Raw genomic sequence first — 17,387 nt, 5'->3', positions numbered from 1 at the left:
AGTCACTTTACAACAGCAGTTTGCATATTGATTTGGAACAGGTGTCTCAGGCTTTAAACCTACTTAATTTTAGGTATATTTTTCTCTTGGATAATTTTTCCAGATCTTGCCCCCACTTTTTAATTCTTATAAAGTCTTCATAACACTTACACAGCACTGTTCTTTAGGAGGTCAGTTCAGTCCCTCAGTCGGGTCTGATTCTTTGCGACCCCATGAACTGCAGTATGCCAGGCCTCCCTGTCCATCATCAACTCCCGGAGTTGACCCAAACCCATGTCCATTGAGTCGGTGATGCCATCCAACCATCTCATCCTCTGTCGTCCCCTTATCTTCCTACTCTCAATCTTTCCCAGCATCAGGGTCTTTTCAAATGAGTTAGTTCTTCACATCAGGTGGCCAAAGTATTGGAGTTTCAACTTCAGCATCAGTCCTTCCAATGAATATTCAGGACTGATTTCCTTTAGGATCCACTGGTTGGATCTCCTTGCAGTCCAAGGGACTCTCAAGAGTCTTCTCTAATACCACAGTTCAAAAGCATCAATTCTTTGGCACTCAGCTTTCTTTTAGTCCAACTCTTACAACCATACATGACCACTGGAAAAACCATAGCCTTGACTAGATGGACCTTTGTTGACAAAGTAATGTCTCTGCTTTTCAATATGCTGTCTAGGTTGGTCATAACTTTCCTTCCAAGGAGTAAGCGTCTTTTAATTTCATGGCTGCAATCACCAGTTGGTTCTTTACTAACTGTCCCACTATTATTTTTTTATGAAAAAAAGAATTACCCCTACCTTCTTCTGTATTTTACATTATTTTCTCCTAGATATGTTTGGGAAATATCATGCTGCAGATATTTAGACTCATGGCTCCCAGGAATGATGCATAATTGCATTGACTGACAGAACATGGATTTGGAGAATAAAGAGGAAGACCACATTGTGCACTGGAGTTGAAAGACAGTATAAATTCTCGATTTCTAACGCTGATTCTTAGAGAAGATCAGACTAAACACAGAGACTGAGACTATTAATAACTGAGAAAGAGGATTCTGGATTAGAGAGTGTGTAAGTGAGAGAGAGGGAGAGAGCTTTAGACGATGACAGTGATTGCAGTGTAAAGAAGAGGGTACAGAAGGAAAAAAAAAAAGAAATCTTAAGGTGTGGACTGCCAACGTTTTCTACACTGAAGTGTATATCACAGAACACATTCCATTTACTCTGAGAAAAAGAGAAAGGGAGGAAGGAAGTTAAGAAAGGAAGGAGGGCAACATTTCAGGGTTGATAGAGATTGTGTGGTTATTATGTGATGACTCTTCATAATCTTAATGAACAAGAACACTAGAATCCATTCTACATTAGCCTTCTGTTTTGTCATTGTTGCTTGCTGTTTGGATATACCAGATTCAAGTGTACATCCTCTAAGAACTCCCCAGTGGTAAAGGGCAGAGGGTCTCATCTCCCAGGGCCACTAAAACCATGACTATTGTCATCCCAAGGCTCCAGCAGCATATAAAATCTATTCTTCATCTACTTCTAAAATTGGATCTGGTTGATAATACAGGTTTTAAGTTTTCCTATGATCTGGAAATGTTTTTAAAGATTTAATTCTCTGTTGTTTTAGAGTCTGAGGACTTTTTATAGCATCAAAGCAATTGAGATTAGAAAAAAATGACTGGATCTTCATATTCTATTTTTGAAAGAGTGATATATTTCCCTTATCTTTTTCCTTGTGCCCACCAATGAGAAGTACAAAATGAGATGTTATCTTTGAGACTGTGTGTAGGGAAAACAATAATTTTATACCAATAATACAATAATAGTAATTTTCCCACCTAACACTAATAGAAAATTGGAAGTGTGAAAGTGTTAGTCACTCAGTTGTGTCTGACTCTGCGATCCCATAGACTGTAGCCAATCAGGCTCCTGATTCATGGAATTCCTGTTCATGGGATTCTGTGAGTTGCCATTCCCTTCTCCAGGGGATCTTCCTGTCCCAGGGATGGATCTGGATCTCTTGACTGTATGCAGATTCTTTACCATCTGAGTCATAAGGGAAGCCCATTAGAAAAGTAGTAGTGTTTATTTTTTCATAAAGTTTATGTTCCTATGACCAAGCTAGACAGTGTGTTGAAAAGCAGAGACATCACTCTGTCTAAAAGGTCTGTATTGTCAAGGCTATGGTTTTCCCAGTATGGTTGTGAGAGGCTGACTGTAAAGAAGGCAGAGTGTTAAAGAATTGATGCCTTCAAACTGTGGTAGTGGAGAAGACTCCTGAGAGGTCCCTGGACAGCCAGGAGATCAACCAGTCAACCTTAAGGGAAATCAACCCTTAATACTCATTGGAAGGATAGATGCTGAAGCTGAAGTTCCAGTATTTTGGTCACCTGATGTGAACACCTGACTCACTAGGAAAGTTCCTGATGCTGGGAAAGATTGAAGGCAGAAGAAGAGGGCATCAGAGGATGAGATGGCTGGATGGCAACACCAATGTAATGAACATGAACTTGGGCAAAATTCGGGAGATGGTGAGGGACAGGGAGGCCTGGCATCCTGCAGTCCATGGGGTTGCAAAGAGTCAGACATGACTGGGCGACTGAACAACAACATGTTCCTAAAATAACATTTCATTTTGAGATTTAAATAAATTAAATATGCAAGATAAGAGGTTGTTGCTGTTTACATAGCAACTATACTATAATATTTAGTTGTTTATAGACTCCACCTGCTCACTGTTTAATTAAAATAAAGGATCACCTTTCTTCTCACTCATATTTTCCTTTCAATTACATTGTTGATTATGTGTGCATTACAAATAGGTAGACTTAAGCAGATTTTTAAAAGTGAAGTGGCTTTAAAAATGTTGTCAATTATGCTTTAAGATTATTCCACCATTCATTTGGGTTTTTTTTTCCCCTATGTTATTTTCAATGCTTTTTTTCCTTCTCATATTATCTCACATCCATTTTCTTCACAGTAATAATTGGTTGTTTTATTGCTTGTCTAACAGGTCTTTTTTCCTCCTTGTATAAATTCGTCCTTTGCTTCTTTGTACTTTGTTTCTAATTCATTAAAGACATTCTTCCTCCTTTGTAGGCTTAGGTTCAAATGACTCATACATAAATAATAAACTTAATCTTACTCTTCTATGTTTATCTATAGCTGTAGCAATAATACCAGCTCTTACATTTATGAAATGCTAGTTCTATCTAGGTAATTGTTCAATTTAATGGCAAATATATTTCCTTTCTAGTACAATAGGAACTACATTATAATGAATTATTAAAATTAAAACTTTATTTATTCTGTTCCCGAAACACAGTCTAACAATCTTTCTGACCAAATCAGTCTTCTGTGTGTTTGCTGATAGCCATTTAATAAATCAATGATCCTCTTTAGCCTTTACTTAGAAACTTTCCAGACATTTAATTATTTTTACACAGCTTATGGGAACGGAATAACAAGAACAAGTGGACATGCTGTATGCATTAAAACTTCTCCTAGCTCTGTGTTTGAGTTTGGCTAGCCTATCAGGTATAAGCATCAGTGCTGAGGAAAAGTGAATATTTCATGTTGGCATGAAAATGAGTCTCCTAAGTGTGAAGTGAGAGAATAAATTCCTAGGCAGGTTGATAAGAAGGCTGGGGTCCCTAAGGCGGCAAAAGGGGCCTGGGGCTCTCAAATTGGAGATAGAGGTCTGGAATTCTCAAGGAGGAGGAAAGGACAAACACCTTTTTTTCCCTCTACATTCCTTAGTCTTAGTCACATAAAATGTTTTTTTCTTTAAGCCTGGAACTGATGACCCCACAACAAACAACTCAGTTTAAACTCTGTACTAAGGATTATGTAACAACAGTGTATCCTCCTTGAGGACAGTTTCTCCTTCCTGAAAGAAAAGTAAAGTCGCTCAGTCGTATCCGACTCTTTGCGACCCCATGGACTGTAGCCTACCAGGCTCCTCTGTCCATGGTATTTTCCAGGCAAGAATACTGGAGTGGGTTGCCATTTCCTTCTTCAAATCCTGTTATCCTAAAATTTAAATTGTGGGAGTGGGTCTGGTAAAATTTTTACAACCTTGAGACATTCTTCTGACTTACTGTAATAACTAATTAAAAAAGTATATAACTCCCTTGCTAACACTAGTGAGGGGCGCACTCTCTGTCCCCTTCTGATGTCTATGTCAGAAGCTTTCTCCGGCCCTTTTTCACTTTAATAAAACTCTGCTACACAAAAGCTCTTGAGTGATCAAGCCTGGTCCCTGGTCTCGAAGCTAAATCTTCTTCGGAGATCAAGAATCAGACACTGTTCACCATAAGCTATCATCTTGGGGGCTTTCTGGGATCTTGAGGACAAGGTAAGAACACTCAGAGCTCTAGCCTCTCTGCTTTCTCAGTACTCACATTTTCTGCTTTACTTTACTAACTCTACGGTGTGCTGTGTGAATGAATGACATGTCCTGCACGATGCAAGCATTGAGCCCTGCTCTGTGGTTTGGCGGTGCCTCATAATGACTGAAGGCAGCCCCCAAAAGGGGAGCCTTGTCTCTGCCAATGCCAAGAGACACCCAAGGTCCCTGCGAGGGGAGCGACCAGAAATGGGCAAAGTGCATGGACCGAACTTTCCTTTCTTGGTCAGCTTTTCCTGGTCTCTTTGACCATTTCATAATTGCATGGGAAATTAGAACTACTAACCTAATCTTTTGGGTCATAGACTTTCAAGGGACTAGTGATCCATGCTGTTACTACATACTTTTACTTAGACCCCAAGTAAGGAAGCGCCTAGCCTTGCTAGGAGCCAAAAGTTACTATAAGTACATATGGAGTGAGGTGGAACCCTAGGAACATCTCTCAGGCTAGAAGTTACTCTCTTGGCTGCCTGTCTCAGGGACCAGAAACCTGAAAGTGAGTCTTTGTCATGGCTGTGCCTCCTCTCTATATGGGTAGAAGCACTGCTGCTGGCCATGAGGTTTTTGAGGACACAGATCGGGAATTGCAGAATCTGGTTAGATTGGAAATGCAATGGGCTTCTTCCTCTGGTAGCGCTAGCTCTTAGTGGACCAGAAGAGGCTCTCTGATGGCTTTTGTCTCAACTGTTGAGATATTCCTTTTGTGGAATCTGTAGAAATGAGCTGGAAGGATTGACCCTAATAGCTCGAGAACAAAAATCACTTTTTCCTCACTGGCCAACCCTCCACCACCTCTTTTGCTATCACATACACTGGTGTGGTGACACTCAGGAGGGATATCTTGGTTGTTATTTGTCTCTTTATGACTCACCCACTCTAATGCAGGCAGGACTATACTCAGGAATGTGCACAGGCACACGTAAGATGGATGCTTCCCCTAGTAGTCCTAGCTTGGGAAACATTCTGGGAAATTACTCTGGCAAATCAAACAAAGGTCTCGGTGGTATGGAACTAAATCAATCTGGGATGCCATCAGGTCTACCCCTGGTACATCTCCAGCCCGCCTTGGTGGTAGAACTGGGAGGGATGAGTAAGACGCCTGCGTTGGTAAGGGACCGACTAAGTCTGACCAGGGAAAGAAAGCTTTGGTGGAGAGTCTGCTACACTCCCATCTAAAGCAGGGAAGGATGCTTCTGATGGAAAAAAGCCAAGGCTGTGGATGCCATTTCTTTCTCTCTTATAGATGGGAGCTAGCAGTTCCAGAACCACTTCTTTAAAATGTATTTTAAAAAAAGGTGGGACAAGCTTGATCCCCAGAATTTAAAAAGACATACCTGATCTTCTTCTGTGACACTGAATGGCCACGGTATCCTTTGGAAGATGAGAAATACTGGCATGTTAAAGGGTCTCTCAATTATGATACTGTTTTACAACTAGACCAGTTCCATAGAAAATAAGGGAAATGAGTAGAAGTGCCTTATGTGGTGTTCATCTCTCTGTGAGACATGCCAGACTTATGTCCTAATGGTGCAGATTTGTGTATGAAGCTTCAGTTGCTTCCTGTTCTCTTATTTTGCCCCTTTATCCCTTTATCTGGGGCTCCCATCTGAACAGGCTGAGAGTTAGGGTACCCTTCCAGGAGGGGCTGCCTCAGTGTCGGTAGAAATTCAAACAGTAATTGTAGTTGAGACTATCTAGAGGATCCAATGGAGAAGGCAATGGCACCCCACTCCAGTACTCTTGCCTGGCAGATCCCATGGATGGAGGAGCCTGGTGGGCTGCAGTCCATGGGGTTGCTACGAGTTGGACATGACTGAGTGACTTCACTTTCACTTTTCACTTTCATGCATTGGAGAAGGAAATGGCAACTCACTCCAGTGTTCTTGCCTGGAGAATCCCAGGGATGGGGGAGCCTGGTGGGCTGCTGTCTATGGGGTCGCACAGAGTCAGACACGACTGAAGCAACTTAGCAGAAGTAGCAGCAGCAGCAGCAGCAGAGGATCCAAAAGGTACACAGAATCCTTTACGGGACTAACTTTACTTTATGACCTTACTTGGAGAGATGTAATGCATGTCTTGGGACAGATGCTAACTCCTGACTTGAGAGCTTGAGTTTTGGGGGAAGCTACTACTTCTGGAGATGAATGGCTTGAACGTGAGACAAGGGAAAAGAGGGAACACGAAATAGCCCTCCTTACTACTGGGAGTCAAATGGTTTCCATAACACAGCCACTTTGCCAGATGTATTCTTGAAGGACTTAAGCATGCATAAACTAAGACTTTAAATTATGCTAAGCTGGCTGACATAGAATAGGGAGAGAAGGAAACTCCTGATAAATTCCTAGATAGATTATGGGAGGCTCTCCACAAGTTTACCGACATTGATCTTGAAATGACAGAGGGAGAAATGATCTTAAAAGATAGATTTCTCACTAAGTCAGCTCCAGATATCTGTTATAAGTTATGAAAACAGGCATTTGGACCAATTCAGTCTTTAAAAAACTTTTGCAGCTGGCTCAGATGGTATATTATGGCAGAGAATATGAGGAGGAAAATAAGAGGCAAAAAAAGAACCAGGCAAAAGACTGATGCCCCAACAATGGTTGTTAGACCTGCTCTGAAACAGTTTGAGAAAAATGCCCAGAGGGACCCAGGTAAAAAGGGATGGGCTTGCTGTTACTGTGGAAAGGAGGGGCATCTCAAGCAGGATTGCTCTCAGACTTCTAAGCCATCCCCGGCTCCATGTCCAGTCTCCAAAGGACCATAGTGGAGAAGAGACTGCCCTCCAAGGTGTAGGCCCCAGGGTCAAACTCTCAAGACAATATGGACTGAAGGTGTCCGGGGGTCCCCACACAAGCTCCCATCCTAATTACATCTGAGGAGCCCTGGGTATTAATAACTGTGGAAGGCCAATCAGTCAATTTATTTTGGACACTGGGGCAACTTTCTCTGTGCTCACTGAAGCCCCTGGCTCACTTTCCTCCCAATCCACTACCAAAATGGACTGTCTGGATGAGTGAGTGAAGTCTCTCAGTCATGTCCGATTCTTTGTGACCCCATGGACTGTAGCCTACCAGGTTCCTCCATCCATGGGATTTTCCAGGCAGGAGTACTGGAGTGGGTTGCCATTTCCTTCTCCAGGAGATCTTCCCAACCCAGGGATTGAACCCGGATCTCTCACATTGTAGGCAGATGCTTTACCATCAGAGCCACCAGGGAAGTCATCCTTTAAGTGGAGACTGGGACTCTGTGCTGTTTTCTCATGAGTTTCTAATTGTGCCAGAGTCTCCCTAACCCCTTCTGAAGAAGGATATACTGAACAAGGTCCAGGCCTCTGTTTTCATGAATATGGAACCAGCTCTTTTTAATGGAACAAAATGTAAATCCTAGAGTGTGGGCCGGAGAAGGCAATGGCACCCCACTCCAGTACTCTTGCCTGGAAAATCCCATGGACAGAGGAGCCTGGTGGGCTGCAGTCCATGGGGTCGCTAAGAGTCGGACATGACTGAGCGACTTCACTTTTACTTTTCACTTTTATGCACTGGAGAAGGAAATGGCAACCCACTCCAGTGTTCTTGCCTGGAGAATCCCAGGGATGGGGGAGCCTGGTGGGCTGCCGTCCATGGGGTCACACAGAGTAGGACACAACTGAAGTGACTTAGCAGCAGAGTGTGGACTGATGGAAAAACTGTGGGTTGAGCACAAAATGCTGTGGCTGTCATTATCAAGCTCAATGACCTCACCTATTTTCATATCAAAAGCAGTATTAACTAAAGCCCGAGGTTAATGAATGGACAAAATCTTACTGTACTGACTTCTCTTGATGCGAGTGGGATCTTAAACTCTAAAGTTCAGAACAACAATGCTCTGTCTTTAAAGCTGCTGTAACTCAAGGGGAGTCAAAAGCTCTAGGAATAGAGTATCACTTACACTCTTCCTGGAGACCCCAATCTTCAGAAAAAGTTGAAAAGGCTAATGACATTATTAAAAGACACCTGTGTAAGCTAACTCAGGAAATACAAGACAGTTGGTTTAAGTTCTATTCATAGCTTTAATGAGGGCTCAAACCACCCCTAAGAAGAAGGGACTGTCTCTATGATGGACTGTTTTTGTACATAGATATTGCCATAGAGCCTTAAAATTAACTATGTGACTCAGCTTTTTGCTTTTCAACAGACATTACCAGGAGGTTAACTCCTGACCCAGACTTTGAGTCAAACTAGCTGCTGTTTGAGCCAGGAACCAAGATGGGACTGAGAATCCAGGTGGGCTTGCTTCTGTTGACTCCAAAAGTCCTGAGTTTGACCATTTGACCCTCAAGATGGCGCCTTCCTGTCCTGGACTCATTCTTATGCTGCATTCCACAATCGGTCTAATTGCTGGGTCTGCAGAGCACTCCCCTCCTCATCAAGTGAAGACATCCCACAGTGAGCTTCTCCACTTCCTGGAAAGGACTTTCTTCAACTCTGAGAATACTTTCACCAACTACAATCATATGTGACACTTCTTCTTGATCTGATGACATCTAACAATCTAAAGATGGAGTGATGTAATTATAGACATAATGTAACTTTTAATTTTGATTATGTTTTAACTTGGTTTAATGACTATTTTGCTGCACATAAGAAGGTAATTGGGTCTAGATCTGGTAGTTTTCTACCTGATGTTTATCAAATATGAGATGAGGTCATATGGCTAACTCCTAAAAAGGGATGCCTACTATCTAACGCTCCCATATGCTGGGAAAAAATAGAGCCATCCCCAGAAGTTAGCCTACAACTTAGTTATAATGATTGGAAACAACTTGGATTTTTGCCTCAAGAAATATAAAATACAATCATTCCTGTGTTTTCCAATCCCAGTTTAGGTCCTCCTTTTGCCTGGCCAGGAACAGATTGGGACTGGATCCCTTAGTCATGCTGGTTTACTCCAAATGGGACCTACTAGATATGTGGCTCATACTTACGGGCATGGCTTCCCCCTGGCTGGATAGGAAGATGCACCCTAGATCTAACTTTTACTCATGGCTTCATATTTTCAGAGCTTCCAGAGAAGCCTAATCTGCCACACCTTAAAACTCGTTGGGCAAGATCTGTATTTCACTGGTATGATTGTCTGGCTACAATATTCGTTTCCTCTCTGGGAACTACAGATTAGATGCCCTCTCTGGGAACTACAGATTAGATGTTATGCTATGAGTTGATGCTCTGACTAACTTTCAGCCATTAATGCTGAACAAATAAATACAAATTAGAAAGGTGGTTTTACAAAACAGATTGGCCTTAGATATTCTAACAGCTGCACAAGGAGGAACTTGTGCCCTTATTCATACCCAATGTTGTACATATATACCAGATATGAGTACTAATGTTACTCACTTTACTAAACACATGAACAAGATGATTCAGGCTATGGGTTCCCCTGAAGCCTCAGTCACCTCACTTTGGGAAATATTAACTAGCTCCCCAAGGTAGAAAACTATCTTAAACATAATAATTCTAATTGTTCTGTTTTTACTGTTTTATCCCTTCATCTGTAACTGTGTAACTGGATTTGTTTCTAACCGTTTTAAAGCTTTTAAGTTACAAATGGTTGTCCAGGCTCCTAGGAGCCCCACAACCTCCTCCAACTATTACTCGGGGTCCTTGGATCAGAGACCCTCAAAATGAGGGTTAGGAGAATACGTTGCTTCAACAATTTAGGGACCACACCCCTCAATAGCAGGAAGTGATTATGGAATAAAAACAATGCCCCTTTCCCTTGGCAACATAATTTTCCTAAAAGAAAAGGGGTGGGGGGATGAGAGAGTCAATGCCTAGGCAGGTTGATAAGAAGTCCGGGGTCCCTGAGGATGAGAAAGGGATCTGGGGCTCTGGAAGCCAAGACCGGGGTCTGGAACTCTCAAGGAGGAGGAAAGGACAAACACCTTTTTTTCCCTCTACATTCCTTAGTCTTAGTCACATAAAGTTTTTTCTTTAAGCTTGGAACTGATGATTACACAACAAACAACTCAGTTTAAACTCTGTACCAAGGATTATATAACAACAATGTATCCTCCTTGAGGACAGTTTCTCCTTGCTGAAAAACCTTCTGACTAATCCTGATATCTTTAGAATGTATATTATGGGATCAGGTCTGGTAGGATCTTTCTATTGTTAAGTTCTAATCATGCTATCCTAAAATGTAAATTGTGGGAGTGGGTTTGGTAAAATTGTTACAACCTTGAGGCATTCTTCTGATTTATTGTAATAACTAATTAAAAAAGTATATAACTCCCTTGCTAACACTAGTGAGGGGCGCACTCTCTGTCCCCTTCTGATGTCTATGTCAGAAGCTTTCTCTGGCCCTTTTTCACTTTAATAAAACTCTGCTACACAAAAGCTCTTGAGTGATCAAGCCTGGTCCCTGGTCCCTGGAAGCTGAATCTTCTTCAGAGATCAAGAATCCAACACCTTTCACCATAAGCTATCAGAAGTGATGGTAGTAAATTTGGGTGAAAATAAACAGCTCTTTGCCATAAAATGCACAAAGTTTATAAAAATAAAGCAATGATAATATTGAGATTTTTACAAAATGTTGTAAACAGGCATGAAAAATGTCAATTAGAGTGACGTGCATTCACTCACACAGGCCTATGATTTGTCAGGCACTGTCCTAGATGCTGAAAATGGCCATCCAATAAGACTTAGGTCAGATGAAAATGGTGAAATTGAAGATTAGGATCTTCAAATAGATATGAAAAATGGTTCATTTTGAAAGGATAACTGAACATAGGTAAGTTTTTGTAATAATTATGTCATGACTTTGAATAAGAAATAAACAAAACACATAGTATTAGTAAAGTCATCCCAGAGAAACCAAACAGCAATAATTGCTGATGGAATATGATGTTTTCACTATGACCATAAAATAACCATCTAAGTATGTGGCAAATACCTCTACTATCTCTGAAATCGAAGAAAGCATTTGTGCTAAATACCAAAGCAAATACTGATCTGTTTCTTCAACACCCATTATTTCTGCATATGTCATTCACAGTCAAATGTCCAGGCAGGGTCTTTTCTCCTGAAATTCTGATGTATTTGGAGGATTTTGTGTGAAGCCAAAGGAATAAGTGATGGTTCTGAACGTTTTAACTAACTGTGTGATTCCTATGAAATGAAAGCTGACCTAAAAAGTATTGCCAAGGTTTACCAAACATGACCTGTTTACAAAATGTTGCTCTACATGTAAAGGAAAAAAATTTGTCACTGTTGAAGATACTCAGATAATGTGCTATACCTAGAACCCCCAAACTGTGAAATATTAATTGAAAATTTATTTTGAACAATGACAGAAGCCAAAAGTAGCTTTGAAGGTAAATATTTCAACTGATAAAAATAGTATAATAGTTTAGAAGTATATGATTTGGCATGTTTTGTAAAATGTGCACCTTATTATTAAACTTTATATAGAATTAACTTATATGTGACTATATGCAATGGTGTTAATATCCAAAGCACTTTCTTATTGAAGACATATGGAATAATTGTGATAAATTTTCCTCTTCAGAGTCTTATGTTTGGCCATTTTCCTTTATGAGTTGGTTGCTGCTGCTGCTAAGTTGCTTCAGTCATGTCTGACTCTGTGCGACCCCATAGATGGCAGCCCACCAGGCCCCCCGTCCCTGGGATTCTCCAGGCAAGAACACTGGAGTGGGCTGCCATTTCCTTCTCCAATGCATGAAAGTGAAAAGTGAAAGTGAAGTCGCTCAGTCGTGTCCAACTCTTAGAGACCCCATGGACTACAGCCCACCAGGCCCTCCGTCCCTGGGATTTGCCAGGCAAGAGTACTGGAGTGGGGTGCCATTGCCTTCTCCTTATGAGTTGGTGGCACAAACCTATTTGTCATCTGAGATAATAATACAACTCTTATTAGTGGTGGCAAGCAGTATGTAACTGAGAAGAGTTCTGCTATGATTACAGCACATTGAGAATTTATTTTGGATAAAATTTAAAAGGAGCCTTTGAAAATAATTTAAAACTAATATTCTAATTTGCCAGGATTTTCCAGAGCTTATTTAAATTGGAGAAATTTAGTTTAGAAACTTACTTGAAAAGGTTCACCTCAGTACATAGCACTATTTGTTTCTTACCAGTTCTGTGGCTTCATGTGCAAGAACTTTGGCTTCTTTGGCAATTTTCTCAGCTTCGTCAATATAGTCCTTAATGTTGCTGTAAGCGTTGAAGGCTGCAGTGGCATTGAAGGAGATGTTTTTAGCCTCATCAAGGATTCTGAAGGGATTATCCAAAAAGAGAATAACAGAGTAATTGGTACTCAAATGAAGAATATTTGAAGAACTTACTTATAACAAATAAGGCTTCCAAATGATCATGGCCAATATAATAATGATAATCCCAAATCATAGTGAGGTATCTACTAATTGTATTATATTGTAGCTTTCAGTTTAAACTCATATTCCTAAATAACCAAGCTAGAACTGTTATAATAAAATGAATTATATATGAATTTTTCCCAGGGTCTTCAAACATTAATATTTTCCTTTGTATCAAGAATATTAAGTTTTGAAACAGAACCTTTCACATGGAGTATATTAAATCCAGATTTACTTATGAAAATTATTCTTGGGGTTAATGCACCTATTTTATTATGTCAATCCCCAAATTGTAGGGGAAGCAAACCACTTATATTGAGAAGGCTGTTTACTAGTCAAACACACCTCACTGGTGGCCCATCCCCCCATGGAAACATATAAGAATAACAGTTATAATAAGCTATTATTTCACAGGGCAGTACTTAAATAGTAGTGCCTTCATGGAGTTTGAAAGGGAAAAAAAAAAAGACTTAAAGGCTATGTATGGAATCACCAGTTTTCATTCCAATCCGAAAGAAGGCAATGCCAAAGAATGTTCAAACTACTGCACAACTGCACTCATCTCACACACTAGCAAAGTAATGCTCAAATTCTCCAAGCCAGGCTTCAGCAGTATGTGAACTGTGAACTTCCAGATGTTCAAGCTGGATTTAGAAAAGGCAGGGGAACCAGAGATCAAATTGCCAACAACCGTTGGATCATTGAAAAAGCAAGAGAATTCCAGAAAAACATTTACTTTTGCTTTATTGACTATGCCAAAGCCTTTGACTGTGTGGATCACAACAAAATGTGGAAAATTCTTGAAAGAGATGGGAAACCAGACCACCTGACCTGCCTCCTGAGAAATTTGTATGCAGGTCAAGAAGCAACAGTTAGAACTGGACATGGAACAACAGACTAGTTCCAAATCAGGAAAGGAGAGCATCAAGGCTGTATACTGTCATCCTGCTTATTTAACTTATATGCAGTGTACTTAATGAGAAATGCTGGGGTGGATGAAGCACAAGCTGGAATCAAGATTGCCAGGAGAAATATCAATAACCTCAGATATGCAGATGATATCACACTTATGGCAGAAAGCAAAGAAGAACTAAAGAGCCTCTTGATGAAAGAGAAAGAGGAGAGTAAAAATGTTGGCTTAAAATTCAACATTCAGAAAACTAAGGTCATGGCATTTGGTCCCATCACTTCATGGCAAATAGATGGGGAAACAGTGGAAACAGTGAGAGACTTTATTTTGGGGGGCTTCAAAATCAATGCAGATGGTGACTGCAGCCATGAAATTAAAAGATGCTTGCTCCTTGGAAGAAAAGCTATGACCAACCTAGACAGCATATTAAAAAGCAGAGACATTACTTTGCCAACAAAGGTCCATCTATGGTTTTTCCAGTAGTCATGTATGGATGTGAGAGTTGGACTATAAAGAAGGCTGAGCACTGAAGAATTGATGCTTTTGAACTGTGGTGTTGGAGAAGACTCTTGAGAGTCCCTTGGACTGCACGGAGATCCAACCAGTCCATCCTAAAGGCAATCAGTCCTGAATATTCATTGGAAGGACTGATGCTGAAAGTGAAACTCCAATACTTTGGCCACCTGATGTGAAGAACTGACTCATTTGAAAAGACCCTGATTCTGGGAAAGATTGAAGGAGGGAGGAGACAGGTACAACAGAGGATGAGATGGTTGGATGGCATCACTGACTCAATGGACAGGAATTTGAGTAAACTCCAGGAGTTGGTAATGGACAGGGAGGCCCGGCGTGTTGCAGTCCATGGGGTCGCAGAGAGTCGGACAAGACTGAGCAACTGAACTGAACTGAACCAATGCAACCACGTTTTCAAAAGCCAGCCCTTTAACAATAAATAGTTTTGATTTCATTTAAATTATAAAACTGAAATTTGGAGCAGAATGTGTGTTTATATATTACTATTTAAAATGCTAATAAGGCAACTGCTGTGCTCTCTAATAAAGAACAAAATATTTTTTCTAAGTGTAGCCTAAGGCAGTGTTCGCTCCTCACCATGCAATATTTGAATTCACTTTTAACTCAGACTTCTGATGCTGCTCCAGTAGAGTTTTGTCCACACCCTTCTAATTAGGCTTTTCCACAGAAAGGCCATGCAGTTTGTATGTTAATAATTATAAAAATCAAGATTTGAAAGCAACTCTCAACCATTTCTGTTAGTCAAAACTTTTGGACAAGTGTCAAGATACATAGACATTTCCAACCATAAATGACATACCCATCAAGGACAGCAGATGAATCATTTAACTGAGCTGCATGGCTCTCAGCCTGGGACACCTTCTCAGCCAGCTTCCTGTCCTTTATTTCTTGGGAGAGGTCATCGATTTTATCTTTCAGATCCTTGGACATGGGAGGCAATTTAGTTTGAATGTCTTCAACGTACTGATATGTAGAGAAAAGAAGGCATTTTAAATAAGTGAATCCAGCTTCCTCTAGTTTATTAACATCTCTTAGAGATATAATTACACATGCTTAGGTTTTTAGAACACTTAAAATTTACTAACCTAGCAAAAAAAAAAAAGAATAGAGAAAAAAGCTATTATTCAATGAAAGAGATTAGAAAATATGTGCAGGGAATTTATACCAAGAAGAATCTAACAATCTTTTTTAAAAAAATATTACTTCATAGGTCTAAATGCATAAATAATAGTCATTAGGATCTTTTAGACTATTTGCACTTCTATTACCATATGTCATCATATATTAGCATCTACTGAATGAGACAGCATGTTGAAAGTCTGTTTGTAGCTTTACATTTCTCGTTTAACTAATGTTATATGAATACTAAAGCAGATTGTAAGTTCTGTACTAGGAACGTCAAATGCCCTTCATCACTGTGAAAAAAAATACAGGTTGGTGTGAGTGTGCGAGTACCCTCATTACTGAGATAATAATGTGAATTTCTAATTGTTACCAATGGGTGGGCATGGTCACAATAGAATGAGACAAAAACAACTTTACACTCAAAAGAAAGTAACAATGTTTGCTTATACTACTGAATTTCTCACTGGTTCCTATTCAAGAGCATTTGCATCATTATCATCGTTTAACTTTGGGTTTCATAAAATACTCACGACTATAACTGAGTTGATTTCATCTGCAAGACGACTGGCTTCATCGAGTATGTCATTGCCTTCTTTTAAAGTGTTCTCAGTTTGTCGTTTGCCACTTTCTATAGCCTCCTTCTTTTTCTGTAAGACAGCATAAACAAAACATCAAAATGTCCTTTTGGGAAAACCTTATCTAGCCCTGTATTCCTGGCTTTCCTGAGCTGTCTGATCAAGGCTTTGCAATCAAGATATGTCATGTTGACTATGAATTACATGAGAATGATAAAAACTACCCAGCCAACCCTTCAAGCCTTACTTTATTTTAAATATCTGTACAGGTGCTTTCTTTCTCCTATTGTGAGAAAGTCATACAAGAGAATGGTGGCTGATGTGATGGTAGCTGAGGAATGAAAAAAGATTTGTAAAGCAAGATGGACATCCATTTTAACTGAAATGTAAGTGCTGAATATGTATTACCGAGCATGTGGAAGTATGCTGAATTACATTGGAACTAGACATTAAATTCCAGAATCTGTGTCCAAATGAATATTTTGTGAGCACAAATGTGAGCAGATTTATTCTATGGGAGTTCTATAAAAACTGGAAAAAGTGAGATTTTAAAAGGAACTGAGGGGATGTACTTTTCAAAAAAAAAAAAAAAAAGGAGAAACTCTCACATGGAAGAATAAACTTAATGGACGGTTCCATAAAAAGAGAGCAGACTCTACTTTTTCTTTGAAACTGATAGCTTGTCTTGAAACCACATGAAACTCATTCCTAGTGTAGAAGAGTAAAATCAACGGGAAAGAAATGGTGCTATTTCTCCATTTGGAGTATACTTTTGCATTCTTTTTCTTTCTGTTTCTGACTCATTCTTTCAATCACCTTTTTCTACCTGTGGATTTAACTGCATCGATTATAAATTTAAGCCTTGCCATCTATGCCTTTTGAGATAAATAATAATGCTAGTTTATATATTCATTTAAATTTCAATATGGGCCAGGTAGTTTATAAGCTTTTCTCACTTAATTCTACATTAGCTCTATAGGTCCTGTGTTTATCGTCTTTTAGCTGAATAGAAAATTCTACAAGTGAAGTGATTTACCAAGGTCACATAGTATAGTTAAGATGTGAATCCCAGTCTACCTAAGGATGGGCTTCCCCGGTGGCTCAGTGGTAAAGAATCTGCCTGCCAACTCAGGGGACATGGGTTCGATCCCTGGTGGGGTAAGATGCCCTGGAGTAGGAAACGGTTTACTCCAGTATTCTTGCCTGGGAAATCCCATTGACAGAGGGACCCGGCAGGCTACAGTCTATGGGGTGGCAAAAGAGTCAGACAGGATGTAGCAACTAAACAACAACACGGCTACCTAAGGGGAGAGTCTGGTCTTCAGCTCACAGCACTGGCTTTCCCGTGTGGAAACCACGTTTATTTGCACTGGGACAGTGCTAATTTCACACCCTGCTTTCTCTACCTCTTCTCCAATCACTTCAATTTGCTGCCGGTACACACATCTTGTTTCTGCCTCTGAGCCTT

At 40.2% G+C, this 17,387-nt stretch overlaps 1 protein-coding gene across 6 annotated transcripts in view; it reads right to left on the bottom strand.

Moving 5' to 3' along the window:
* The window catches only part of LAMA2 (laminin subunit alpha 2), a 710,513-nt gene that overhangs the window by 119,882 nt on the left and 573,244 nt on the right, over positions 1 to 17,387 (bottom strand). For all 6 annotated transcript variants that reach the window (XM_055535601.1, XM_055535597.1, XM_055535598.1 and 3 more), the window contains 3 exons: positions 15,875 to 15,991; positions 15,019 to 15,182; positions 12,536 to 12,674 (listed from right to left, as the gene is read on the bottom strand). In XM_055535601.1, coding sequence (XP_055391576.1) covers positions 12,536 to 12,674; positions 15,019 to 15,182; positions 15,875 to 15,991 — 420 coding nt within the window. The remainder of the gene's footprint in view (positions 1 to 12,535; positions 12,675 to 15,018; positions 15,183 to 15,874; positions 15,992 to 17,387) is intronic.

Source organism: Bubalus kerabau, chromosome 9 (assembly GCF_029407905.1).
Source record: "Bubalus kerabau isolate K-KA32 ecotype Philippines breed swamp buffalo chromosome 9, PCC_UOA_SB_1v2, whole genome shotgun sequence".
Lineage (NCBI taxonomy): Eukaryota > Metazoa > Chordata > Mammalia > Artiodactyla > Bovidae > Bubalus > Bubalus kerabau.
Note: the sequence above shows the minus strand (reverse complement) of the source record. Positions and strands in the feature narration are given on the sequence as shown.